The sequence below is a fragment of the Artibeus jamaicensis genome, unplaced genomic scaffold (genome assembly GCF_021234435.1).
Source record: "Artibeus jamaicensis isolate MK-2021 breed Jamaican fruit bat unplaced genomic scaffold, CSHL_Jam_final contig_482, whole genome shotgun sequence".
NCBI lineage: Eukaryota > Metazoa > Chordata > Mammalia > Chiroptera > Phyllostomidae > Artibeus > Artibeus jamaicensis.
The window spans coordinates 8,832,927-8,860,876 of NW_026521857.1; the positions used below are offsets into that span (position 1 = coordinate 8,832,927).

At 41.4% G+C, this 27,950-nt stretch overlaps 1 protein-coding gene and 1 long non-coding RNA gene across 3 annotated transcripts; one reads left to right on the plus strand and one right to left on the minus strand.

Moving 5' to 3' along the window:
• Nucleotides 1-50: 50 nt before the first annotated feature.
• Nucleotides 51-26,102, minus strand: LOC119055417 (uncharacterized). Of its 2 annotated transcripts, none has more exons than XR_008392194.1 (3): nt 25,800-26,102; nt 9,598-9,775; nt 51-6,382 (listed from the first exon to the last, which is right to left on the minus strand). It is a non-coding gene; the product is annotated as an uncharacterized LOC119055417 (long non-coding RNA). The 2 variants fall into 2 exon arrangements; XR_008392195.1 differs by lacking the exon at nt 25,800-26,102 and adding an exon at nt 10,017-10,092.
• On the plus strand, nt 24,580-27,937 carry ID4 (inhibitor of DNA binding 4). The gene is made up of 3 exons (XM_037153626.2): nt 24,580-25,424; nt 25,830-25,888; nt 26,457-27,937. Exons 1-2 carry the CDS (start codon nt 24,984-24,986, stop codon nt 25,872-25,874), a joined length of 486 nt encoding a protein of 161 aa, XP_037009521.1. The 5' UTR covers nt 24,580-24,983; the 3' UTR covers nt 25,875-25,888; nt 26,457-27,937.
• The last annotated feature ends 13 nt before the right edge of the window (nt 27,938-27,950 follow it).

Here is a 27,950-nt window from a genome sequence, read left to right on the forward strand (position 1 = left end):
GCTTTGGGGTGCTCCCGTTTGGCCGCGTGGCCTGGAAAGCAAGAGAGACTTTGACTGGAACTGGGTACAAAGGACTCTTGCCAGTGGACCGTGAGAGGGTACCACAGTACTTTGGATTAACTAGAGAGAGATCCTGCCTGCAAGGTGACACAGGTGACGGTGCCAGCGGCCTGCAACACAGACATGTGCTCTTTTCCTGATTTACGGTACCCAGAGTTTGGACAGTGGGAGAAGGGAGCGCTGTGGGGGTGTAGGAGTATACCCTAAAGGACTTTGCTATTTTAGTGGTGGTGTTAGGCCTGAATAGCATTAAATAAACATTTTCTTTCCTTTTCACAAATCTCTGGCATTGAGAGATGTCTTTCCAATTGGTGGCAGACAGAAGAGCCCAGTAGATTTTAGTATTCTGTCCTTGGGAGGGGCCCCTGTTGTGTAGCAGTTTTGGTATCCCTAGATGGGCCAAATATTATATTGCCCCCTCCCCTTGGACCTCTTGTTCGGTAACGATAACACTACAACCCTTATGCCTTCAGCACCCCCAAAAGGCAGAGCACTGATGACTTCCTGTGTAAAACCTCCTGCTGCGCTACACTCAGCTCCCAGACTGACTGAATTCTATATGTGTATTTGTATTCTAGAAAAAATTCACATGAATCTTCGATTTTATGTTTATTGTCTTGAACCAGAACTGAAATTCCTAGGATCCCTTATGAAGCTAGAAAAGTTGCTAGGAAGTAATTTTTATTCTTTTCAATAACAACATTAAACAAAAAAACAGTTAAACTAGAAATTCTTTGGTTGTGTGTTTTCTTTTTTCCTTCCTTCATTCCTTTTTGTACCAATAATTCATGTTTATTGTAGAAAATTTAGGAATACAAAAATCTTCTTACTTTTATTGTTGTAAATCTGATTCTCAACTGAGGTGTCACAAGAATTTTTGAAACTTGCAATACCTTACTGTTTAGTCAGGGGCACTGACTTCTTTTTCCTTAACTTGTCCATTAAAAACTGATAATAGCCAACGTAACAATAGTTGTCTGATGTAAGGCTCTGCCTTGAGTCACACATACATAGGTCATATAACAGAGTTGCATCTTTTTGTTCCCATCACATAATAAAGATACATCTGATTGGTTAATTCTTTGTATCAGAAATCCTTACACACAAGTATAGGCGCCTGATTTTTTTAGAAAATCCCTCTGGAGCAGAAAGGCTACATAATTACTACTACTATTATTGTTGCAAATCAATAAAAATTATACCCCTTTTTGTCAGATTTGCAAAAATATATTTTCGTTGTGCTGCAGAATTTTAGTAGTTAGTTTACTTGTGCCACAAGATGAAAAAAGTTAAAAATTGCCATTAGAAATTAATACTTAATATGATAAAAAAAGGAGTAAGAGAAACATTCAATAAATTTTCATTTCATGACATTAAATGTGACTGGAAACAGTGAAATTCTATTTTATGTTATGATAAACATGTTTCTAGGTAATGTCAGTTAACTGTAACAGTTTAACAAAGCAGGAAGCATGTTTTACCAGCTACTTCTATGGTTTGCAGCTATACAAACACAATCTACACAATTAACCAAAATTTTAAAATATCCATTGACTTTAAATATCAGATAAATAGGAAAACTAGCTGCATACTTTATACTATAGAGAATCTAAATTTAATAATAAAATTGTTAAGCAATTCACTCTTCTGCAAGACCACAGGCCAGTAAAGGGGCCTCTTCTCCCCAAAGCCACCAAGAACAGTGCTCTCTCTGAGAATGTGAGAGATATCATGGGTACAAATACGATTCTGAAATCCATAGGCAACAAGGATCAAACAGAGGAGAGACCAGAGGGCATGACCTAACTGGGAAAAATTTGCTTGACTCTCACAAAGCAACTGGGCACATGAGGAGACCAGACTCATAACCAGAATTTCTGGGTAGCTGTCAGAGCCATTTCCTGCTAACGACTGAGTGTAAAAATACAGGTTGACCTCACAGACCACCTGATCTGGGGTAGTCAGAGCTGAAAAGAGAGTAGCAGATAAGAGGTATTCTGCCTGACAGTTATTAGTGTCAAAGTATGCTGGCTGAAGAGAGTGCTCGGAGAGCCGTGGGCATGCCCCCAATATCTGCAAATGAACAAATGCGTTAATGAAGGAATGAATGAATTAGAAGCATGAGTTGGTGGAGTTCAGCAGAACCTCATAGACCAATCAGTTCCAGATGCTCATTGCATTGACAGGCAGGGAAGCTGCAAAGAAGATCGCACTAGATTTACCCAGTCAATGGCAGAGGTGAAGACAGATTAGGATGCACAACTCATCACTTCTCCAGACCTGGGATTGAAAAGTTTTTTAGAATATCTTAAAAATGAGACATAATGCAGATTACGTCACATTTTCCCCAGAGCAGATGATTTTTTTTCTGTATGTTTAATGTATACAACTTTATGAGTTTGGTGATAAACATATATCCTTGAAACCATTACCTTCAAATGTTTATTCCTGCTTTATTTATTTATTCAATCATTCATTTGTTCATTTATCTTTGATAAAAACACTTAAGATCTACCCTCTTAGCAACATTTTAAGTATTCAATACAATGTTATTAACTAAGGGCTCTATGCTGTAGGTTACCCACAGGTCTCTAGAATTTATTCATCTTGCACAACTGAAACTTTATACCTTTTGATTTTATCTTCACATGGCCTAATTACAGAAGCTACATAGTTCATAAAAGGATATGTTTTATGTAACTTCAGCTTTAAAATAAAACATGAGAATTAACAATGTTTTTCATGACTTGTAATTCTGTTGAATCTTCAGATCTTTGTTAGGGAGTGAGCTCATGTTGCTCTAACCCCACTCTGTGGAGTCTTCATTGTCAGAAGCTGGGCTCCACCCTCCCCTTTGCTGGATGTGATACACACTAGTGCCAAGCCTGCCGTGGTGGTTACACTGCACTGGGAGTTCTCCAACGTGAAACTTGGCTGAGTGACTCTGCTTCTCCTTTTACTCCTGAGAGTCTGTATTTGGAGAACCAGTTTACCCTGCTCATCTTGGTTTTTCTGCCTTTATTTGTTGACAGTATCTCCCTCTAAACCTCCCTGGCTTGATTCAAAGTTTGAAAATATAGTATCTACATTAACACTAGGATTTAGTGATTAGTGATTAGACTTCTGAAAGTGAATTTATATGTATACTTAGAGGCAGAGATATTGATATAGATTATTAATCTCTACATCTGATTTATTTCTTTTACTCTGTTACAGTTCTTCATCTACATTTCCTCTGCCTATTGCAACTGCTAATTTCACTCAGTCCTTCATTTTTAGATGATGCCTCTGAGGACTGAGAAAATTAAATGATGTACATCTAAAATGTGGAGCCATTTCACAGTGCCTGGTCACAGTTCAGTTCATGGTAGCTACTACAAGCTGACACTCCATCATCGTCAACATCTTTCCCCACTATGTTCCCTCCCCAATTCATTCCCATTCCTAGTACATCAGCTCTTGAAATTTCTGTACAAATAACTCTCCAAAAAAAACCTTTCTTGAATCATCTACCTTTACCTATAGGCTCAATGAAATTCCATATGCATAGTGTTTCCTTTTAAAATTTATTATACTTACTGTTGATTAGACCAGTATTTTTAAAAATGTGGCCTTTGAATCACTGCATTCGAATCACCTGAAGCAAAATAACAGGGTGGGTACCAGATATCTGTATTTTAAGCAAGTACACGGAAGATTGTTTTGCACACCAAGATTTGGAAACCAGTGTTAGTCTATTTCCAATCCTTACCATTTTATCAATGCCATCACTTTTGGCATGGTTTTTAATATAGTGAAAGAGAGATTTATTTTACTACCTTCTTAAAGTAACCCATATTTGCAGAGTATACTTCTCTAGAATTTGTTGGGCAGAATAAATAAATATATATAACAATTATTATAAAGATTTAAATCTCCAGAGGAAATAGAAGGACCTAGGACAAATTGGTAGATAATGAATGAACCATAATACAATGGAGTCAAGCCTCCTCTGGGTTTAAGTATCTTAGGTATTTGAAGAGAGGAATGAGTGAATGCAAACGCTACCCCAAATTGCAAGCATCAGGTAATGTAGTTACAGGGGAACTGGCTATTTATTTCCCTTCTTTAATTGAAAGATTGAGTTTGACAGTGCACTGTTGCATAGGAGGTGAGCTGTCGCAAATTCTTTTTAGAACTATATAGACTCCACTTCCGAGAAAAAAAGTCAATAAAAATGTAGAAGATGACCAGAATTTATCTGTGCAATAAGACTATTGCATAATGTGACTAGTTTTCTTGGATGACTCAGGGAAATCAGAATTGATAATTTACAGCCATACTTTATATTTCAAAAACACAGCCACTACATGAATATAAATATTTTCTGAGTTCTAGATGAGTTGGAGATGAGACTCTTGTGTTAGATGGTAACGTACAGGGCATGCACAAAGCAAATGAGATGCTTTAAAATAAGTGCTGAATCTCTTGCAAGATGAAATATTAGCATTATTGACATAGACCAAGTACCTTCATCACCAAAGTGCTGGTTCAACAGTGCAAAGTTTCAGAAGAAAGATAACCTTTTTTTAAGCTATTTAAGTCAGAAGGAAGTGATGCAGACATCGGCCCACAGTGTCTGCATCATTATGGATGAAATGAGACATTCACATGGACTACCGAGTCCGGTGGAAGAAAAGGGACAGCATGGCTTTTTCTCTCAAGGGGAGCAAAAGCCACAGCCCTCACCATGACAGACCTTTATTGGGTTTCTCGGCACATTACATGATGGTCCTCACTTACTATGCATAGGTTGCTTTAGGTGGTTACCTTTTACAGAAAACAAAGGAGCCAATGCCACTAATTACATTACAGAAGAGGGATGTTTGTAAATGAAAAGGTGAAAGTGGTTGAACCGGGTTACACTTGTCCTTGGAAGGTTTAGCATGGATTTTAGGAAGTTCCTTTGCAGTAAATGTTTGCCACTGGGGACCGGGCCCACGTAGAATAGTGTCCTACATGCCCCCCCTTGTTTTATAGTTAGGACCGCTATGAATCTCACAAAACTTGCTACTTGCTGGTCTCTCACAGGACCCTGGGAAAATAATTCGCAAATGCGTCAAAGTACACAGAACATTATTACAATCCATGAGCAACCAGTGGTTCCAAAGACCCACATTCTCAGAAAAAGCCCATCGATCATTGTCAGGCAGTAATGATCAAATGCATAACATTTAAAGAACTCTGAGGGCCTATTTTTAGTCAGGGTCAAATAGCTAAAGGGCCATAAAACTTTAGGGAAACAAACTCATTTCAGGTTTGGACCCTTATCATTTAAATTGAGGATATTAGCAAAGTAGGTTTCATAGGATTTAATGCTTTCTCTCTTAGGCCTGATTGCCCCAAGGAACCTACCCTTTCCAGCACAGGGCCCCACCCACCTCTGGCATTGTTTCAGGCTTAGGTTGAGTAGGGAAAGTAAGGCAGCCAAGAGATTAGGAGACGCCTTGCAAACAGGAAAAGGACTCAGGCTATGTCAGAGCTGAGGGGCGAGGGTCCATGACGCTCTTTTTCTACAGCCCCCCAAGTCCTTCCCTGAAGGCCTCCACGTGATCGTGCCTGTCTTAGGTCACCCCTCCCTTGAGGGATCTTAACTGTCATTGATTAACCAACCAAGCACTGGGGGCCAGGCAGGGTGAAGTAAAGCGGGCAGAGGCAGTGCTCCTGTCAGGAAGATAGGCTTGTCTCCTTAGTGGTTCAGGTCCTCATGGCAGAACAGACCCAGATGAAGCAGGTCCCTTGGGCTCAGCTTTAGCCATGGTGGGTTATAGCTCCTGAAACCAGGCAGGGAGGTTCCCAACATCTAATCTCCCTCCTTTTTTCTATTGTAAATGCAATTGTAGCTGTTAAGCCTGTGAAACCTATGTGCTGTTCCTCAATGCGATCTCAAGAAAACATCCTCCATATATATATCATAAAGCACAAATAAGGGTTAAGACAAAGGGGCATCCAAGGGCTGCCAAGACCCAAACTCATAAATTCAGTCCATTGAAACAGTTTTTAGGGTTCAACCATTCAACACTATGGGGCACCGAGGAGTTGTTACCCTCTGCAGCAGGCATTTGAGCCTTGGCCCCTGTCTTCGGGGCAGGCTCCATCCTTCTCCGTTGGCAGACCCAGCCTGTGGGTGATGGTGCGAGTGTCCCTTTTCCTTCTGGTCGTTCAGGGTCAGCTGGGCCATCTGGTCTGTCAGTCGATTGGTTCTTGGCTTCAGGTAGCAGAGCTTGGTGACTGTCCCGCTCATGATAAGGCTTTACTCTTTTGGCTGGTACCCAGACAGGACCTGTAGGGATGGAAACACACACACACCCTCTTCCCCAAGTTAAGAGGTCTACAGGGCCTTGCCAAGAGCCATCTCCCAGCGAATCTCTATATAAAACCTGAGGATAAGATGACTTTGGCTCTTTCTTCTGAAAATGTTTCTTAATTGGAGTACAAAGTGATTCATCACAATTTAGAAAATTATAGGTAAATAGGTCTAACATAATCAAATTTTCTGGGGGGAGGACTCATGACTCCCCTTTTTCTGTTTTTTAAGAAGATTTCTAAAAGTATAATGAGCCCATTCTACAATTGCCTGACCAGTTGGAATTTAAGGTATTCCTGCTTTATGTTGGATATTCCAGTGCTGAGGAAAAACCTGATTAGAATGGGCAAGGTATCCAGGGCCATTATGAGTTTTAATTTGCGGAGGCCGTCCTAAATGACTAAAGGCCTCAAGCCAATGGGCTTGTATATTTTTAGTAGATTCTCATGTTAAAGCAGATGTATGTAGGGCATCAGAGTAAGTATCAATGGAAATATGATCGGATTTGAATTTTCCAAAGGGAGAGTAATGAGCGACACCTGTTTGCCAAATTATTTGAGAAGTTAGTTCTTGAGGATTAACTCCTGTAAATGGGGGTGCCTTGCTAAGGGCTTGAAAAGACAGCCCCCCTGCTGTTTCTGCAAGCTGCAATGAGTTTAAGCAGCAAGTTAATGGTCCTGCTGTTCTCAGAACATAGTAGCTCCTAGGTTCAGAGTTTTCAAAAAAAGTGGGAAAGATGTGGGGGATGTGCTCTGAAAAAATATGTCTTAGACAAAAATAGTTGCACGCCAAGGGCCTTTTGTGACTCGATTGACTAACCATTCCCTCTGGGAGAATAGCCAGTTCTTCCCCAAAGAAACGATCAGTGTTTATAGGCACTGAGTTAAAAAAATTGTACTTTGACTTCCGTGGAGAAGGGCTAGTTCTCCCCGGGAGACAATATACCTATATTTCATTTTTACAATAAAGGTCATGGCTCTGGCATAAACAAGGAGTACTCTTAATATTTCTTTAATACATCACACCCCCCCGTTGCACTTACAGCACGCTTTAGATGGACAAACATGAACACATCCACAACTTTCAGAAAGTTTTTTCTCTATTGGCAAATACATTTACTTTTGTAAAATTGGAGTTTTGACCTTCTCTGTTTCCTACCTGGGCCGGTTACCCCTCATTAGGCGACCTGGTGAACCCCCACTTTTGGGAAGTCACCATATGGATGCCGAACTTAGTGTGGGCACCCAATCGCATAGCGCACTGCAGCCCAGAACTCCTGGGCTCAAGCGATCCTCCTGCCTCGACCTCCCAAGTAACTGGGACTACAGGCTCTCGCCACTGCAACCAGCCAATTGCAACTGTGCCGGCATGTCTGGGACTGCACCCAGCGCTGGGCACAGGGAAGGGTCTGCCCCAGCACACACTGAGGAGAAAGGGTGGTGAGGGCAACCAATCTTCCCTCCGCGCCCCTGCCAGTCCCCCACACAGAGACCCAGCCTCCACTCAACTCACCTGGACCGTGCACACTCCAGCGGCTGCAGCCCTGCTACAAGCAAATGCACACCGGCGCCGCTGTTGATCTCGCCCGGCTGGCCATGAGACTTGGGGCCTCTGGTGGGAACCACCAGAAGGGCCTAGGTAGTGCGCATGGGTCCTTTCTGTTCCATATTTCCAAAACTAAAGATACCTAATCTAAGAGACATTCAGCAGCCCCAGAATGCTGCTGAACCCAAAACACTACTCTTGTTCTTTAGAGAGCCCGTTCCCCATAATTGAGGATTCGAAGAAACCTTCAAAGAAATTTTTTAACAAATAAAAGAACCTTTTTCTGAAATTCCCCCCAACAAAAGCACAGTGATTACAAAACCAGTCTCGATTTTGCTTTTTCTCCATGTGCACCTTTAAATCCTTATGCAGGCAGATGGAAGGAAAGGCAAAATTGGAGGGGCCACAAGAAGCGGCTTAAAAGAAAGAATTTGCTGAGAAGCCTGTAAACTGTCCTGTAACTAGTTGATGTTTTTAAAGCTGATTAAAGGGAAAATATTTGCTCTTTCTCCCAAGCGCAGACCTAGTTTGGGGTTGCCTCCGGCAAAAGCTTGGGAGAGGGAGCAAGGCTCCTGCTTACTAAAGAAGATAAAGTTGCAAAGCAGTCACAAGAGAGAGCGACCTAGGAAGAAAACTCTTTTCCAACACACCCTACGACATTCCTGAAAAGCATTCCCAGTCCTCGGCCCTCATCTGAGCTGATGCCCCCATACTCCAACCAAGTTGGTGTGTTGCCCAAAACGATGACGGCTCATACCTCTGGGTCCCTGTTCCTGGACGCCAGCTGATGGGGACACCAGCCACAGTGTCCCCATGAATCATGATGGATGAAATGAGACATTCACATGGACTACCGAGTCCAGTAGAGGAAAAGGGACAGCATGGCTTTTTCCTCTCAAGGGGAGCAAAAGCCAAAGCCCTCGCCATGACAGGCCTTTATTGGGTTTCTTGGCACATTACATGATGGTCCTCACTTCCTATGCAGGATACTTACTATGCAGGACTACTATGCAGGTTGCTTTAGGTGGTTACCTTTTACAGAAAACAAAGGAGCCAATGCTGCTAATCACATCACAGAAGAGGGATATTTGCAAATGAAAAGGCAAAAGTGGCTGAACCAGTTACACTTGTCCTTGGAAGGTTTAGCATGGATTTTAGGAAGTTACTTTGCAGTAAATGTTTGCCAGGGGGGGCTGGGCCCACGCCATTCAGAATGGTCTGCTACAAGGAAAAAAGAGCCCCCTTATAAATCTGTGGTAAAGATCTTAGAACTGCTGTTTTAATAAAACGACACCCACTCTCGTTTAGTTCAGCAGGACAACATAAGCCGTGGGAGCCTGGGGCTCAGGACACTCACTGTGTCAGGACGAAGGAGGAGTGCAACGCTGATGTTATTTCACGTCCTTTCAGAAATTAAATAATGGATTTCTGAACACCTGGATAATAGAACTGCTGTCTCATTAACAACAAATTAAAACATTAATCACATTCCAATTGAGGCAAAATGAAGAATCATTGTTACACTAACAACATTTTTATTCTAAGATGAAATTTGCCAAGATAAATAAGCAATATTGGTCACATTATTATAATAGCAATTTCTAAATTCATATTGTTGAATGGGACCCTTCCTTGTACCAACTTACCTTACATAGTGTTTGGCTGTTCCACAACATAAATCAGCACCTGACTCTCCACAAAGAAAGTTGGTAAAAATGGACTTTTCTATTGACTTACTTCTTGTTTACAGTTTTATCAACAGGACAGATAGTTTACTTTTGCCTTTGGTGGTCACTCCATACTTCCAAGGAAAACTGGCTTGACCTACAAGAATAAAAAGATTTGGGTCAATGTGGGTGAATATAATGATTAGTTGTGTGCAGAGGGGACAAAAACTTCATTGTCATAACAACATGTGACTGTATTTAAATTCCGATGGTAGAAAATGATTGAGAAAGAAAATTTAGAGTTGGAAAAGAGAAAAGGGAGGTTCAACTTGGAGGTGAACCCTGGGCAGAGTGAGAACCAGCAGGAGCCGTGGAAGCATGGACGCAACCCAACTCACCAGGTCCATAACAGTTCATCATTCTGGCTCACACAGGCCCTGTGACCTCTCCTTCCCACCACTCTCCTCACTGGAGAAAACACCAGCAAGTTTGTAAATAAGTTACAGGTTTAGCGATTTTCCCTTAAGCTTTTTGCTGAGTAGACTAGAACTTTCCTGGAATGTTAGCTGACCTGGCAGACACCCCACCACCTCCAACCCTTCTTCCCAGTCTTCAGGTCACCTGTAAACAGCTCTCCATCAGCCTGTCATCCTAGCAGATTGTGCCAACCCTCCCGAGTAGCCATGGGAGCACTTACTATGTGGATAGTTCTCTCGCTGACCCATGAAAAGTAACAAAAGACAACAAAGAGCTGGCCTTGCTTCTCAGCTGCTTTTGAGTTAGTTGAAGATCTAAAACACACACGTCAACAAATGTATACTGCCATGTAATATTGAGATGAAATAAGCGAATCAGCTGTGATGAAACTACACATTAAAAAAGAAGATAATAAAAACATTTATAATTAAGAATTTGTTAAATAAGTTATGGCAAATCCACGTAACAGAATACCATGTAACCACAAAAATTATGACAAAGACAAGTGACTTTGAATATAGAAATATGTACATACCATATAAAGTGAAAAATTAAATTTCCAAGAAGTATGTATTGCACATTGAAGTCTTTGTTCAAGAAATAATACCTATATGCATGGGGGAAATATGCATAATAAAATGGTGATGGCCATTATTTCTAGGTATGTGTTTGTATATGACCTTTATTTTCATCTTTATGTTTTTCCTGTACTTTCTGAATTGCTTTTTGCAATATACACATATATTTTTGATACAGGGTGCAGCCAGGGGGCCCCCCAAAAAAAGATTTAGAAAGGTGTCCAGAATTCAAAGTGTATAGAAATATTGGAGAGACATATAGGATGTCCTCACCGCACCCCCCCCCCCCAAGGGATGAATGGATCCAGGCCATTGAGAGCTATTTTGCATAGCAACAGTTTTGGAGCTAACCTCTGGAGGAATGGTTATTTAACATATCTATAACCTTTAACTGGTTTCATAGATATGTTAAATAGCAGTGGCCAAGTTTGGAGCAGAAGGGAGAAGAGAGAAGGAACTAGCGGGGACTGAGGATAGAACTTGGGGGACTCAAGGGGAACTAAGGGCTACTCTCCGGAGTGAGAAGGGCTTGGACTCAGAATGTAACTAGGGGCTGCGCTCCTGAGTGAGAAGGGTTTGGACTCAGGAGGATGTAACTAGGGGCTGCGCTCCTGAGTGAGAAGGCCTGTGTGAGAGCTTGAAAAAGACTGGCTCCAGGACATGAAGGGTCCCCGCTTGGCCAGATGAGAGAGAGAGCCACACGGTTTCAGCAGAGTGAGGACCTCCTCTAGGTGAGGTGAAAGAGGGAGCCACATGGTTTTGGCAGGGTGCGGACCCCCTCTTTCCCAGGTGAAAGGGAAAAACCACGCAGCTTTGCCAGAATGGAGATCCCTGCAGCCAGGTGAAGAAGAAAGCCACATGCTTTTGGTGGAGTGCGGACTCCTGCAGCTTTGGTAGAAGAGGCCCACGCGGCTTTGGGGTGCCCCCTTTGGCTGCGGGGCCTGAAAAGCAAGAGAGACTTTGACTGGAACTGGGTACAAAGGACTCTTGCCAGTGGACCATGAGAGGGTACCACAGTACTTTGGATTAACTCGAGATCCTGCACAGTGACACAGCTGACGGTGCCAGTAGCCTGCAACACAGAGGTGTGCTCTTTTCCTGATTTACGGTACCCGGAGTTGGGACAGTGGGAGAAGGGAGCGCTGTGTGGGTGTAGGTGTACAACCTAAAGGACTTTGATATTTTAGTGGTGGTATTAGGCCTGAATAGCATTAAATAAACATTTTGTTTCCTTTTCACAAATCTCTGGCATTGAGAGATGTCTTTCCAATTGGCGGCGGACAGAAGGGCCCAGTAGATTTTAGTATTTTGGTTTTTTGGGGGAGGGGCCCCTGTTGTATAGCAGTTTTGGGCATCCCTAAGTGGGCCAAATATTGTATTGCCCCTCCCTCGGACCTCCTCTTGTTCGGTAACATTTTCATTATAAAACAGAACATCAGTAGAGTTACTTTTAAATAATTAGAGTTAGGGAATTAATGATAGATGGCTTCCTCCTGGGTGAGGGAGCTGTTTTGCATTAAGTTCAACAATGTTTTTTGAAATACTTAGTGGCTGTGGATTGGAAGAAAGGAGAGTGCACAATGGTTTAGATGGGAAGACCATCATGAGATGAGGGAGAAACATACCAGTTGGATATAAGCAGATGAAAGTTTAAGCAACGAGAACAACAAGGGAGATCCTTGCAACTTCACCCCACTGAGCTTCTGTACATGCTGTTCTCACTTCTAGGAAAGCTATTCGTGCATAAGGAAGTCATCTTGCAAGATTCAGCTCAAATGACTCTTTTTCTTTAAGCTTCCTTTGACTCAGGCTTTTTTTTTTTTTTTTCCCACCACGGTGCCCCATACATTCCTGCAGTGTTACATAGAACACGTTGTATTCCATCAAGTAATCTTCTGTTTATTTAAACCATTTCCTGAGCAGCAAGATCCATGAAGGTAAGGGTCCTCACTGATATTTCCTTGAACATCATCTTGTCATATAATAGATGTACAATACAAGTTTACATAGGTCTGACTTGAATTGAGTTGAAACTGTTTTATAGAGTGATCAATTAACAGAGAGTCTCAAAAGTGCGGATAAAGAGGTAGGTTTGATTTCATAACACAGAGGTTTGACACATTTATCTCTGTGGTATAAGAAAATGCTTTTCCTAGAAATTGGATAAAAAGAAGGCATTGCCATTCTTCCAACCATGTTCACCAGAGATTATTAGAGTTGGCAGTGCTGGGAAGACTGTTATTAGACAATGTGGGAAGGTGTGGAGAATGCCCATCTAATAATCTGCCAAAGGGCAAAATCATTTTATGTATTATAGGTTGTAGATTCCTGATAAAGACAGAACAATGGCTTCATGGCTGATGTTAAAGCTTTTCCAACAAGTTACTTTGATGTTATATAGCTCCCATCTTATGCCCAGAAGCCTCAGTGATAATATATGTAGCTTTTTTACAATGTTATTACAGTAATGGTCTTATTCTTCCCAGAAACATGTGTTTTACTCATTTTTAGCACATAATGTACACCAAGAAAATCATACATTAATGTTAACTTAATGAACAAGATGTTTTTAAAATGGCAAATATGGTTCCATCAGATGCAGTATTATCTAATTAATGCATTATCAACTTTTATATTATTCTGTCAATTATGTTTTAAGAAAAATATGTCTTTAAGGTTTGTAGTCTTTAAAGATTATAAATATCATTTAATTCTATTCAAAGGAAAATAGTTCTACCTCTAATCCCTTCCAAAGGATGGTTTTGTTTAACCTGGACTATTTTCATATACTGTATTTTTCAGACTATAAGATACATCTAAGTTTTAGAGGAGGAAAATAGGAAAAAAATTTGAAGCAAATAAATGCGGTAAAATACAATGGAATTATATGCAGCAGAGAGAAAGAAGGTGCTCCTACCCTTCCACAACAGCATGGATGGAACTGGAAAGCATTATGCTAAGTGAAATAAGCCAGGCGGTAAAAGACAAATACCATATGATCTCACCTTTAACAATAACCTAATCAACAAAACAAACAAACAAGCAAAATATAACCAAAGACACTAAAATTGAGAACAGGCTGACAGTGACCAGAGGGGAAAGGGAAGGGAATTTCAGGGGGAAAGGGGAAGGGTTTTCAGGAACAAGTACAAAGGATACAATGGACAATAACAAGGGGGAGGGGTGAAAACGGGAGGGAGGTTGGAAGGGCTGGGGGGGTGGGCTGGGATGAGGGGAAGAGGCCCCAAACTGTACTTGAACAGCAATTAAAATAAAAAATATTTAAAAAATAAAAATTCGAAAAAAATGTGGTAAAATATTTAATAACCTGTGGCCCCGCTCCACCCCCACCTCCACCCCCACCCCCACCCACAGGGAGCCAGGTAAGCTACATTCAGACTATAAGACACACACCCCTTTTCCTCGAAGATTTGGGGGGGGAGTGAATCTTACAGTCCGAAAAATATGTATATGAAAATAGTCCAGGTTATGTTGAAAAAGTTAAAGTCAACTCAGTCCTTTTTCCTTTAGTTCTGCATTTTTAATTCTTAAATGTTTTGCTATACATGGTTTGCTGATAGAGAAATGTACTAGTTTCATTATTTCACATGTAAGTGGGTTTTCATGCTGTTCATCCACTTTCCGCAGTCATTCTCCACTGCAGGCACACAGTCCATTCACATTGCCAGCCGTCCAACAACCAGTGACAACTGTGTGAGAGCTACAAAAGTGTCTCAAAAACTCTCTTCAGAGAAAAAAATGCAACTGTTTCTTGAACATTGTATTTTTTTCCTGGGAACCATGACCTACATATCAACAAACTGGGAAAGTGTTTTCTCTTGGCAAAGGCAGCTTTACTGTGATGGATCCATACAGTATTCAGTTCAAGATGTGAAACAACTGCTGTTTATTTAAACATCTTTCTTCAAAGTAAGAAAAATACATTTAATTATACTTTTTCTATATTTGAGGATTATTTTATATTCACTTTAAAAGAAAGGGAAATATAACTAAAATCCCTTTGGTGTAAATCTACCAACAGTTTATGCATGAGTATAAAAGTTCTTAGCAATGACTTCCCTTGTGGTACTACCTGCCCGAAGAAAGAATGCAACAGACAGCCCTGGCTGGCATAGCTCAGTGGATTGAGCACGGGCCTGCAAACCAGAGTATCGCGGTTTGATTCCCAGTCAGGGCACATGCCTGGGTTGCAGGCCAGTTCCTGGCAGGGGACGCATGAGAGGCAACCACACATTGATGTTTCTCTCCCACTCTTTCTCCTTCCCTTCCCCTCTCTCAAAAAATAAATAAAGAAAATATTTAAAAAAAAAAAAGAATGCAACAGACAGGTATATATATATATAGAGAGAGAGAGAGAGAGAGAGAGAGAGAGATTTATTAAGATAATATTTTTTAAATTTAATTTTTATTTTTAAAAGATTTATTTATTTATTTTTAGATAGAGGGGAAGAGAGGGAGAAAAGCATCAATACGTGGTTGTCCCTTGCACACCCCCTTACTGGAGACCCAGCCCACAACCCAGTCATGTGCCGGGACCAGGAATTGAACCAGTGACCTTTGGTTTGCAGGCCAGCACTCAATCCACTGAGCCACACCATCCAGGGCTACAATAATATTTTAAATAATAAACAAACAAATATTTATTCTTGTCTTGAATTTCTCTACTAAAGAATAATGATAATTTAAAGCAAGAACTTGGGCTCTTTTGACATCTTAATAACGATTTTACCTATTACAAATCCTTGTAAATAGAGGCATAGATATCAGTGGACACCAAATAGTCATTATACACAAGTATACTGCCCCGTGTTGTTTAGTAACTGCCTCTTTCCTGGGCTTTCAAAGCAGTTAACCTGTACTCCATTCTTTTAAATCCTTCCTTAACTTACCAGATGGACAATCTGATTTTATAGCAATTAAGCCCTAGGCTTTTAAAAGCAAAAATATGGTACCAATTGGGAATTTTTAATCCCCGCTCTCGAAGTTAGAGTAAAAAGTACTTAATCTTGGTAGATTGTTTACTTTCTTGAGAAGGAAAGGGTAGAAAAAAATAACTGGTACGTCATCCTGAATATAGAATGATGAGCCTTCTTATCTTCTCCACCCAGTGTCTGTTTGCTGCCAGGCACCTGTTAATGTGGGGCAATTGAGGCAGCAGATGCTACAACAGGGTGAAGCACAGAGATGAGAATCCAGAACACAGCCTTAGTTTTTGCTCAAGGGACAAATGATTTCAAATTATCAGGTTGGGTCCTCATTGGAAACTCAGATCTGTATCAGAGCAATATAAAACAGAGAAGAGTAGATGTGGTCCATTACCAGCAAGTGACTGAATACGTAAATGGATACAATGACAACTGAAAATATTAAATAGGTGTATGTCTCATGCCTGCTTTGAGTATATCACCAGCATTCAGTTAATATTATGATACTTGACTGAAAACTATATTATATGGACTTTAGAAATGACAGAGAGAACAGCTAACATCATACAAAAGGATGAAAGGCTAAAAGCATTTTCTTTGAGACCAGAAATAAGACAGCATTGGCCATTTTCTCCGCTTTTATTAAAGATTGTACTGGAAGTCTTAGCCACAGAAATCAGACAAGAAAAAGTAATAAAGGGCATCCAAATTGTAAAGAAAGAAGTAAAACTGTCATTATTTGAAGATGGCATGATAGAGAACCTTAAAGATTCCACCAAGAAAATACTAGAACTAATAAATGAATTCAGCAAAGTAGCAGGATACAAAATTAATACTCAAAAATTTGTTGCATTTTATACACTAATAATAAACTATCAGAGAGAGAAATTAAGGAACCATCCCATTACAACTGCATCAAAAAAATAGAATGCCTATGAAAAAAATTTAACCAAGGAAATAAGAGACTTGTACTCAGAAAATTATAAGACATTGAAGAAAGAAATTGAGAAAGCTACAAATAAATGGAAGCATAAACCATGTTCGTGAATAGGAAGAATTAACATAATTAAAATGTCCATACTACCCAAAGCAATTTATAGATTCAATGCAAACCCTATAAAAATACCAACAGCATTTTTTTACAGAATTAGAACAAGTAATTCAAGATTTATATGGAACCACAAAAGACCTCGAATAGCCACAGCAATCTTGAGAAAGAAGAACAAAGTTAGAGGTATTATACTACCTGATATCAAACTATACTTACAAGATTATAGTAATCAAAACAGTATAGTACTGGCATAAAAATAGATACATAGATCCATGGAAAAGAATAAGGAGCCCAGAAATAAACCTACACCTATATGCTTGATTAATATATGACAGAGGAAGCAACGACATACAATGGGGTAATGACAGTCTTTTCAATAAATGGTGTTGAGAAAATTGGATAGGTATATGAAAAAAAAAGAAGAAACTAGACTACCTTCTCACACCACATAGAAGAATATACTCAAAATGGATTACAGACTTAAATATAGACTTGAAATCATAAAACTTTTAGAAGAAAACATAGACAGTAAACTCTGACATTTCTCTTGGTAATCTTTTTTCTGGTATATATCCTCAGGCAAGGGAAACAAAAGAAAAAATAAACAAATGAGACTAAAAAGTTTTGCACAGCAAAAGAAACGTTTGTTGAAACATTTCATTTCAACAAAATGAAAAGACAACCCACTAAATGGGAGAACATATTCACCAATGAAATATCTGATAATTGGTCAATATCCAACATTTATAAAGAACTTGTACAACTCAACACCAAAAAAACCCACAAAAAACAACCCAATTTAAAAATGGGCAGAGGACCTGAATGGACACTTCTCTAAAGAGGATATTCAGATGGCCAATAGACATATGAAAAGATACTCAATGTCACTAATTATCAGAGAGATGCAAATTAAAACCACAGTGAGAAATCACTTCATACCTGTCAGAATGGCTATCATCAGTAAATCCACAAACAAGTGCTGGTTAGAATGTGGAGAAAAGGAAACCCTCATGCATTACTGGTGGGAAGGCAGATTGGGGCAGCCACTACAGAAAACAATATGGCGGTTTCCTAAAAAAATGAAAATAGAACTACCTTATGATTCAGCAATTCTTCTGGGTACATCTCCAGAGAAATCCAAAACACTAATTCAAAATGATATATGCACCCTTATGTCCATTGCAGCACTTTTTTTACAATATATAAAAGCAACCCAATAGCCAATATATAAAAGCAACCCAAGTGCCTGCCCATCAACAAACAAGTGGATAAAAAAGAGTTGGTACATATATACAAATGAATATTGTATATATGTATAGCTTGGCTATAAAAATAAGTAAATCTTACCGTATGTGAGAGCACAGATGAAACTAGAGGGTATTAGACTAAGTGAAATAAGTTAATCAGAGAAAGACAAATACCATATGATTTTAATTATACGTAGAATATAAAGAACAAAATAAACAAACATATAAAACAGAAACAAACTCTTAGATACAGAGAGCTGAAGGTTGCCAGATGGGAAGTAGTTTTGGGGGACTGGGTAAAAAAATGTGAAAGGATTAAGAAATACAGATTGAGAGTTACAAAACAGTCATGGGATTGTAAAGTACAGCATAGGGAATATAACCAAAAATATTGTAAAACTATGTCTGGTGGCAAGTGGGTACTAGAATTATCAGGGGGACCACTTTGTAAATTATCTAATTGTCTAAGTGTACATGTGAATCTAATATAAAATAACATTGAATGTCAACTCTAATTGAAAAATTTAAAGAAATTCAAAAATAAAAAGAGAAAGACTATAAAATGCCTACTTATGGAATTTATAGACAGGTTCTGGTAGTTTCAGGGAAGGAACTCTTCTGAACTACAATAGTTAATTTTTAAAATTAATACTTTTAACAGCTTTATGGAGATATATAATTGGCATGTAATAAGCCACTTATTGTCTATGTATAATACACATATTGCATGGCTTGATAAGAGTTGACATTATTTGCCCATGAAACCATTGCCGCAATCAAGATAATAAACATATTCGTCATTCTCATGCCCCTTCATTTCCTCTGGCCCTTTGTGGCTCTTGGAAATACGATTTTATTTCTCTGGGATAGATGCCTAGCAGTAGAATGAATAGGTCATACGGTATGTCTATGTTTAACATTTTAAAAAGCTGTTAAACTGTTTTCCAAAGTGGTTTTCCTCCATTTACATTTCCGTCAGCAGTGCGGAGAGTTCCAGTTGTTCCGCATCCTCACCAATATGTAGTACGGTTAGTCTTTTTTTTTATTTTAGCATTTCTGGCAGATATATAGTGATATCTCATTGTAGTTTTGAAACATGTTCCAAATGACTAGTGATGCTGAGCATCTTTTCATGTGCTCCTTTGTCATTTTTATATCTTATTTAGTGGTCAAGTCTTTTGTCCATGTTTTAATCAGGCATATCTGTGTGTATGTGTGTGTGTGTGTATACACACAGACATACATATAAAATTGTTCAATTACAGTTGTCCCGATTCCCCCCCATTTCTCTTCCCCTGCCCTACCTCCCCACATTCAATCTTTGCCCTCCCCCAACCTGTAGTCTATGCCCAAGAGTCCTTTATACAGGTTCCTTGTGACCTTTCCCCTTCTTCCCACTGTTATACCCCTCCCTGTTTGTTTTCTTATTAAGTTTTGAGTGTGTGTATACTCTGGATATATGTTTTTATATATTTTGGATACCAGTTCTTTTTTAAATTAAATTTATTGGGTTAATAACATTATATAAGTTTTAAATGTACAATGCTGTATTACAGCATCTGTCTATTGCATTTGTGCTCACCACCCAAAGTTAGTCTCCTGTCGCCATGTATTTCACCTCTTTCCCTACAAGTTCTTTTTTGAAGAAATTCACAAACTGACTAATATTTATATGAAATGTAAAATGCCCAGAATAACCGATACAACTCCAAAAAAGAGAAACACACCTGGAGTCAACAACATTACCTGATTTCAAGATTTATTGTAAAGCTACAGTAACCAAGACAGTATGGTTGTGGCATGAAAACAGAAAAATAGACCAATGGAGTAGAACTCAGAGTCCAGAAAAGACTCAGACACATACACAAACAACTTTGAACAAAGATAAAGCCAAAGCAATGAAAAAAAAGGTAGTTTTTTCTACAAAGAATGCTGGAATGATTGCGTGTACATTTTCATTTTCTATTTCTTTTTCTTCTTTGGCTTTTTTTTAGTTTATTAGTAAGGCAAATTAAACTTTTAATCTTTAACCAATGCTGCCTTCTTGGGTCACAAACTTCACTTGATCATGGTGCATCATACTTTTTAAAAAAAATTTACTGTTATTCTCCTACAGCTGTCCAAATGTTTCCCATTTTGCCTTCCTCCCCCCAGCCTACCGTCCCCCCGCTCTCACAGTCAATCCCCACACTGTTGTCCATAACCATGGGCCATTCATACATGTTCTTTGATTAGTCCCTTCCCCTTCTTTCCATCACTCAAAAATATTAACTTCAATCCAAATACTGAATCATATACAAAAATAACCCCAAAGTGGATCATAGACCAAAACATAAAACGTAGAACCAGTACTGGCTACATAATTTTCAGGCCCAGTACAAAATGAAAATGCCATTGTTCAAAAATTACTGAAAATTTCAAGATGGTTGACAGCAGAGCATTAAACCAAGCATGGACCCTTTAAGCACGGGACCCCATGTGACCACATAAGGTGCATGCCCATGAAACCAACCAAGCTCCCCAAATTATAAGACATCTAGATGAAAACATAGAACACCTTTGTTACCTTGGGTTATGCAAAGATTTCTTAGATAAACACAATACCAAAAATATAATCTGTAGGAAAACAAATTGATAAATTAAAAATCAAAATGGAAAAATTCTGCTCTTAAAAGATTAAGTGAATAAAAAGCCAAGCCACAGACTTGAGATATTTGCCAAAAAATAACAATGAATTTGAACATTGTTTAACACTTATCATGTGCTAGACCCTGTTGTAAGAAATTTATATAAGTCCTTGTTATGTATGGGAACACCTTATAAGGTAGATACAATTTTTATCCTTATTTCATATACATGAAAGGCATGTATTTAAGAATCCAGGAGATTTAAGAAATTTAAGAATCCAGCTTAAAGATAAAAAACTCGGAGCCAAAATTGGAGCCCAGAATGCCTGAGCTTTGAGCCCATACTCTTTGCATCTCCTAAGGTAAAAAGTGACACCTCTTTTATTTTTCTGTCCTTAATCTGCCTGAGGAGGGCTTTTTAAAAATCACCTATTTCTTACTTCAACAGACTACCTTTTAGACCTCCTGACGTAGGCATTTTTGCTGGACACATTTGCCTTGCTATGTTCAATACATGAGCATCTCCTTCTTATAAGCCTTTTCCAAGACCGGGCTAACCAAGAGGTTATCAGTGCTTCCAGGATCAGCAATCCAAGGGTAGCGCAAGTAAGTTTGTAACGCTTACGTGCCCGATAAAGCAACCTTGAGCTTGAATTGCCACATTGCCTGGTTTTCTCTTTTGGAGCAAGGGAGATTCTTGCTACAGAGTACATAGTGGTTTTGTATGCCCTGAAAGAATGGCTGTGCCTCCTTCAGTGACCACATGCATAGAGAGAGACACCAAGGCATGGGAACGCTCATGTTTATCTGTGTGTCTGAGCCCACCCACTGTTTCACTGCCAGCCATGGAGAAAGAAGTATCAAGTCCTAAAAAGGCATTTGCACTGAATAGCACAATATGCTTGGATACCCTTACTTCATGTAAACACAGGGCGATTGTGAATTCTGAGAGCCTGGGTGTTACAGTTCAGCGAGGGTCTGATTAGCCTCTAGAATGCATCCCCAGAAAGGGCCGCAGACCTCTTTGTCTGGAGGAGGGATGTACACATGACTCTGGTCACCAGGGCTTCCTCGCAATTCTATGAATATTTCATCCCAGCTTCACATAGAGGAACATTCTGGTAGTCTCTAGCACTTTCGTGGCAAAGGGCTTTTGGCTAGCCCAGCTTATTTTTACAAGTGCGAGGGAAGCATTTTGATGTAAAAGGAAGAGTCGTGGGAAACTAAATTTCCCTCTTTGCACAGTAGAAATGATTTAGCTTGTAAGGTTTTTCCAAAAGCTGGTAATTGCTGAGTAAACTCTATTTTGAGCTGTCAGTGCCAATAGTCTTTTGTGACTTCAGCTTTGACGTCATGTCTAAGAATTGAAAGTACACATTGTGTAGCCCCTAATAGTCTCTGGTTTCAGGGACCCCAAAGCACAGGATATTATTCTTTATTTCCATTGTACAATATTTTACATAGCACTTTAATTTTTAATGTCATCGTCCCTTCCAACCTTCAAAAAGAATAATATAATACCTGGTTTTGCCCACTCCACTGGCAAGATTTGGGGATCACATTTTTCCTGGATGCTCTTATTCACATGGCCCGTGTACTTGCCTTTGAATTTATCTCCCACAGTAACTCAGCCTTTCTGATTTTAAGCCAGTCACCAAGAGCACCTCTAACAAAACCTGAAACTGAGGCATTTGGCACTTGCCACACATCCAGGGCATGGCCCTCTGAGATTTAGCAAAGTACAAAGAGATGAATAGCATTGTCCCTATGTGTCACATATTTAAAAATTAAATTTTAATTTCAATTAAGTTAGGATATATAGTTTTGAAATGCATATTAGCATAGTTCAATTTTTCCAAACAGAGAAAAATCTTGGGTTTTAAGTTTTGGAGCTGCTTTTATACTCTAGAAAAAAGAAAAACTGATGGAACAAAATGTCTGTACATATATGCATGTATTATCATCATCTGTGCTGATATGACAGGCTCTGAGATAACAGCTTACCACTACCAGTGCTCCTTCAACCAACTTCTTTTTTTTACTTTTTAAAGCACTTTTATTGAAATGACTTGTGCATTTTCTATAAACAGACCACTATATTTATGGTACTTCCAAAGTCTTTTTTCCCTCTTTAATCAACCAACTTTTTATCTAAAATGACAATATTCTCTGTGTGTTTATACTAACCCAAGAATATATAAAACTATGACAATATTTGGGGGGAACCTATCTTTGGGGTTTTATACTTACTCTTGGTAAGTGTGCACACAGACCATTTATATATGCATGTAAGTAAAAGAGAATGTCACTTGTTTCCAAACAACTATTAGAGGCAGTAATGTATAAGGGGAGAGGAGGGTTGCTGCATCCACTTATGAAACCAGCATTAAATAATTACTCCTCATTTCATCAGGAAAAAGGAATGTGCTCTGGGGAAATACTAGTAGTGCAATAGTCATAAAGTACCCACGTGGCTAAACAAAACACCTGCCCGCTGCAAGTATGTCAGCTGTGGGAAAGGAGAGAGGTTTCCTAACAGAGGAAGGACAGGAAGAGAGGAGGTCCACGCCCCATTCAATTATCTTTAAAAATGAAGGTGCCAATCCATATCATGAACATGAATGAAGATAACTCGAGTTAATTCATCTCTTAGCTTGTCTAAAGATGGGAGGTTTGCAGAGTGAAGGCACTCAAAATTTATGTCCCCGCTGACTGCGAGTTTTTATGCTCATTTCTCATCTGAAGGGCTCAATTTTTACTTTTTTAAAAAGTTTATTGATTATGCTATTACAGTTTTCCCAATATTTTTTCTCCCTTTTCTCCCCCTCTGCCCTGAGCCCTCCACCCTCCAGCATTCCCCCCTTAGTTCATGTAAGCTCTTTGACTTTACACAAGGTGCTATCAAAGTACATTGTGCAATTTTGTTTTGAACCCTTGAAGAACAGCTTTTCCATGAGAAATCTAACAGAACCATCCTTAATTAGCACACTTTGGGCACGGTGGGACCCAAGCAGGACTCCATGGACTGGAAGTGTAAGTTTTAATGCTTTGTTGCAAAAGGAGACTCTACATAGTCTCAGCATCTTATTTAAAGCGGTGCATTAATGGCCTACATTGAGTTACAGGTATGAATTTTACATAAAACGGATTAATACTATACGTCATGGTAGAATTTTAAATACTCTGTCCATGCATTTTTAATATTTACATGCTCAAATGTAATACTCAAGGCAATTACATTTCTTGAGACCACTTTTGCACCTAGATGGGCAAAAGAAAAAACCTGACGTTTTCGTTTTATCTATATCTCCTTTCACCAAAAAACTGCATTCTGCATTCTTTCTTCCCCCACCCCCAAGCTTTAAACCTTTTCATAAAAGAAAACGAAAGGGCTACACATTCCATTCCATCATTATGGTTTAGGCAATTGTGAAAAGGCAAATAATGAAACGGAGAGGGAAAAATAGAGAACAGAAGGAACGTGCCTTCTTGAGCAGTGTCTCTTAAGGCATTGGAATCCCAGGTATGGAGTGATGATGGGTGGCGGGCGGAGGGTCCCTATGCACCGCGCTACTCGGAGTGGCAGGAGATTCTCGATCCGGGAAGGCTCAGCGCTGCTTCAGCAGCTTAAGCTGAGGGAGAATGAATTCCAGCCGTACATTCCCGCAGTTCTACACAGGAACTTCTCTCTCTCTTCCCACTCCCCAGGGTACACACCAGCCTGGCCAGGCTCCCACCCGGCTCTTTTCTCAGAGCTCCGACCTACGGCTTTGACGAAACGGAGTACCCATCCCATTGGCCCAGGCATCATTCCCTGAGGTGGCACCGTCTGCCTGATTGGCTGACCACTCCCGACCCTCCGCCCACCCCTCTGCCGGGTTGCCCAGCTCCCCGCCCCCTCAGCGATGCCCAGAGCCCCCGCCCTCCCCGGCTCCCTCCACACGCCCAGCCCAGCGCCAAACCGCTCACGCGGGGACCCAGCCTGCGCTCTGGCCCCGCCCCTAGGGCTCGGGGCTCTATAAATACAGCTGCGCGAGGGCCCACTGAAAGCAGCGAGGAGGTGCGTTTGTGAGTCAGTTCTGGGAGCGGGGGAACCGCGGACGTGCGGGAGCACGGCGGCGGAGGCTAGGCAGTAGTCGGAGCTCCGAGGGGAGCGACTAGGGGCCCCGGTGGGCAGCTTTCCTTCTGGTGCTTTTGATTTTTCTTGCCTTTTGGTCCCAGGCGAGTGTCGCCCACTGACCAGAGATCCCCTCGCAAAACCCGGAGCGACCCTAGTCAATTGTTGGGCGCAAGATCGTTGGGAGCTTCGCGGTGCCTGGAGCGCGGACCGAGCGCGCCGGTCGCGAAGGAAAAGAGCGTGAAGCCTGCCACGGGCAGGGGCCCGGCGCTTGCCTGCCTGTTTTGTTCGCCCTAGCGGGTCCTCGCACAGGGCGCGCGCGATGAAGGCGGTGAGCCCGGTGCGCCCCTCGGGCCGCAAGGCGCCGTCGGGCTGCGGCGGCGGGGAGCTGGCGCTGCGCTGCCTGGCGGAGCACAGCCACAGCCTGGGCGGCTCGGCGGCTGCGGCGGCGGCTGCTGCGGCCGCTCGCTGCAAGGCGGCGGAGGCGGCGGCGGAGGAGCCAGCGCTGTGCCTGCAGTGCGATATGAACGACTGCTATAGTCGCCTACGAAGGTTGGTGCCTACCATCCCGCCCAACAAGAAAGTCAGCAAAGTGGAGATTCTGCAGCACGTTATCGACTACATCCTGGACCTGCAGCTGGCCCTGGAGACGCACCCGGCGCTGCTGAGGCAGCCGCCCCCGCCGGCGCCGCCGCACCACTCAGCCGGGACCTGTCCGGCAGCTCCGCCGAGGACTCCGCTCACCGCACTCAACACCGACCCGGTGAGAGGCCGGGCGCCGGCCCGAGCGAACGCCGCGGGGGTCCGGGAGGGCGGTGACTGGGTGGCCGGAGACGGCGCTCCCATTCCTGGGTCCCGGGCACTCGAGAATGACAGCACCCGCGACCCCCTTCTCCGGGCGCCCGAGGCCGCCTGTAGCCGGCTGGGCGCAAGTAGCGCGGGTTAGGGTGAGCGGGCAGGGTGGGACTGGGGTTGGGCGCACCCTGGCCTGTCAAGTCCAGCCTGTTCCCCGGCCGCGGGGGAGGGGAGGGGGGGTCCCCAGGGCTGCAGGCTGGGGTGGGAGAATCCGAGCGCCAGCCTGGTTTCCCGGACCGAATCCAGGACAGTGACGAGTGCGGGGTTCGTGCCTGCTTCTAACCTTTCCCTTGCTGTTCCGTTGCTGTTCCAGGCCGGCGCGGTGAACAAACAGGGCGACAGCATTCTGTGCCGCTGAGCCGCGCTGTCCAGGTGAGCGCGCCTTTCCCGTCTCCCGTGGCGGATCCCCGGAGACGCGAGTGCTCCAGGGCTTCCGGTGCCAGGCACCGCAGTGTTCTTTGCCCCCGGCATTTCGGAGGGCGAACTCCCGAGGAGGCGGGCAGCCCCTCCCCCTCCCCACCTCTGTGCCAGCCAGTTAGCGAGGGAATCCGCAACTTCGCTTTAGTAACTGGGACTTCGCCCTAAATGGGGACGCAGCAGCTCTTGGCCCTGCCACCCGCGGGCTTCCTCTAGTGACTGCGGGCTCTAACTGCCCTCCTCCCTGCTGAGGGCGTGGGAACTGCCCGTGTGTCCCCGCGCAGCAGTCTAACACCCAGGAAGGGGGATGCGGACAGGGCCCGTGAGCGTGACCCCTCTCCCGCCTTCCCGGGGGCCCGCAGTTGTCCGATCGGCGCCTGGCCGGCCGCGGGCTGCGGGTGCTGTCCGACCTGGTGGTTTGTTTTGGGTTGTTGATCAAGCATGTCTTGAGTTTGGTCGGTGGCGCCAGTTAGTCTGCAACGGGAAGGTTCCCACACCCCCTCTATTCATTCCTCTTCCACAGGTGTGCGGTCGCCTGAGCCCGAGCCAGGAGACTAGAGAGGGAGGGGGAAACAGCAGAACTTAGAGAAAAAAATGGCACCGGAGGAAAGGAGAAAACATCAGCAAATCCTAGAAACGTTTTCACCCGTCATTCCAAGAGCGAGAGGAAAGAAAAATAAAACTTTCATCTTTTTCTTTTTGCACGTTCATAAACAGTCTACATCCGTATTCTCTTTTGTCTCTTCATTTATAACCGCTGTGAATTGTACATTTCTGTGTTTTTTGAGGTGCAGTTAAACTTTTAAGCGTAAGTGTAACAGGACTGATAAATAGAAGATCGAGAGTTAAATACGACTTTAGAAGCCTACATGTGACCAAGGAGCTCAATTTTTGTTTCGAAGCTTTACTAATATAACAGAGCATTGTAGATAATTTTTTTTAACATCTATTGTTTAAAATAGATGATTAAAACCGGGCAGGGAGCTTTCTTTTCCCTGCAAGAATGTTACATATTGTATAGATAACTGAGTGACATTTCATACGTGTATATATAGAGATGTTCTATAAGTGTGAGAAAGTATATGCTTTAATAGACTACTGTAATTAAGATATTTTTAATTAAATATTTTTTGTAAATATTGTATGTCTTTTTTAAATCTATGGAATTATTTCTTTTGAAAAATTATTTTTCAGCTCAACCTGCAGAGCTCTTGATATCTTGAATGTCTTTTCTGTTTGGCTTGGCTTTTAATTTGTTTTTGTTTTGCAAAGTACCGTGTAGAATCGGAAGTCACAGTTATAGCTAGAGGCCCTGCATGACTGCATGAAATGTGTAATCACAAAATAAACTTGTCCTGAGTCCATTCAAATGTCTTTTCTTTAACCTAGGTGGAAATCTTTGTATTTGAAGCATACATGTTGGGAAAATACTTTATCAGTTTTTAAGTACAGGATTTGATGGTGTAATGCATAAAGAGTCAGTGAATGTTTTTGATTGAAGTCAATGTGGATTCTGAATGATTTTGCATATGGGACGGGGAAATGCTTGGATCCTTAAGGAGTTTATGAAATCTGCTGTTTTATCAAAGTGGAAAAAAATGCTTATCACGTTTCATCTTACACTAAAGCTTAATGTTACTGAAGTTTCATGTGTGTACAGATTATTTAAAATCATAGAAATGAAAAATGTTCTCTGCTTGCTACCAAAGGACAACCTCTTGGAAATGAACACTTTCTGCTTTCCTTCCTCCAAAGAATATTAATAGGCAACGGTGAGAGAAAAAAAATTAAAAAGGAATAATGGCAAATCCTTCAAGCAGGGATAAAAGTCGATCTTCAAACATTAACCTAAGTAGACCAAAAATTCTGATGACCACAGCTAGATTATTTTTTTATAAAAAGGATTTTCACGATAGCTATGTTAGTTCCTGGTAAACTACTGTCCAACTCTTGTGATGTGTAACTTTTACATGTGAATATTAAAGTAGGTTTATCTGTCTTGTACTGTGATTTCTGG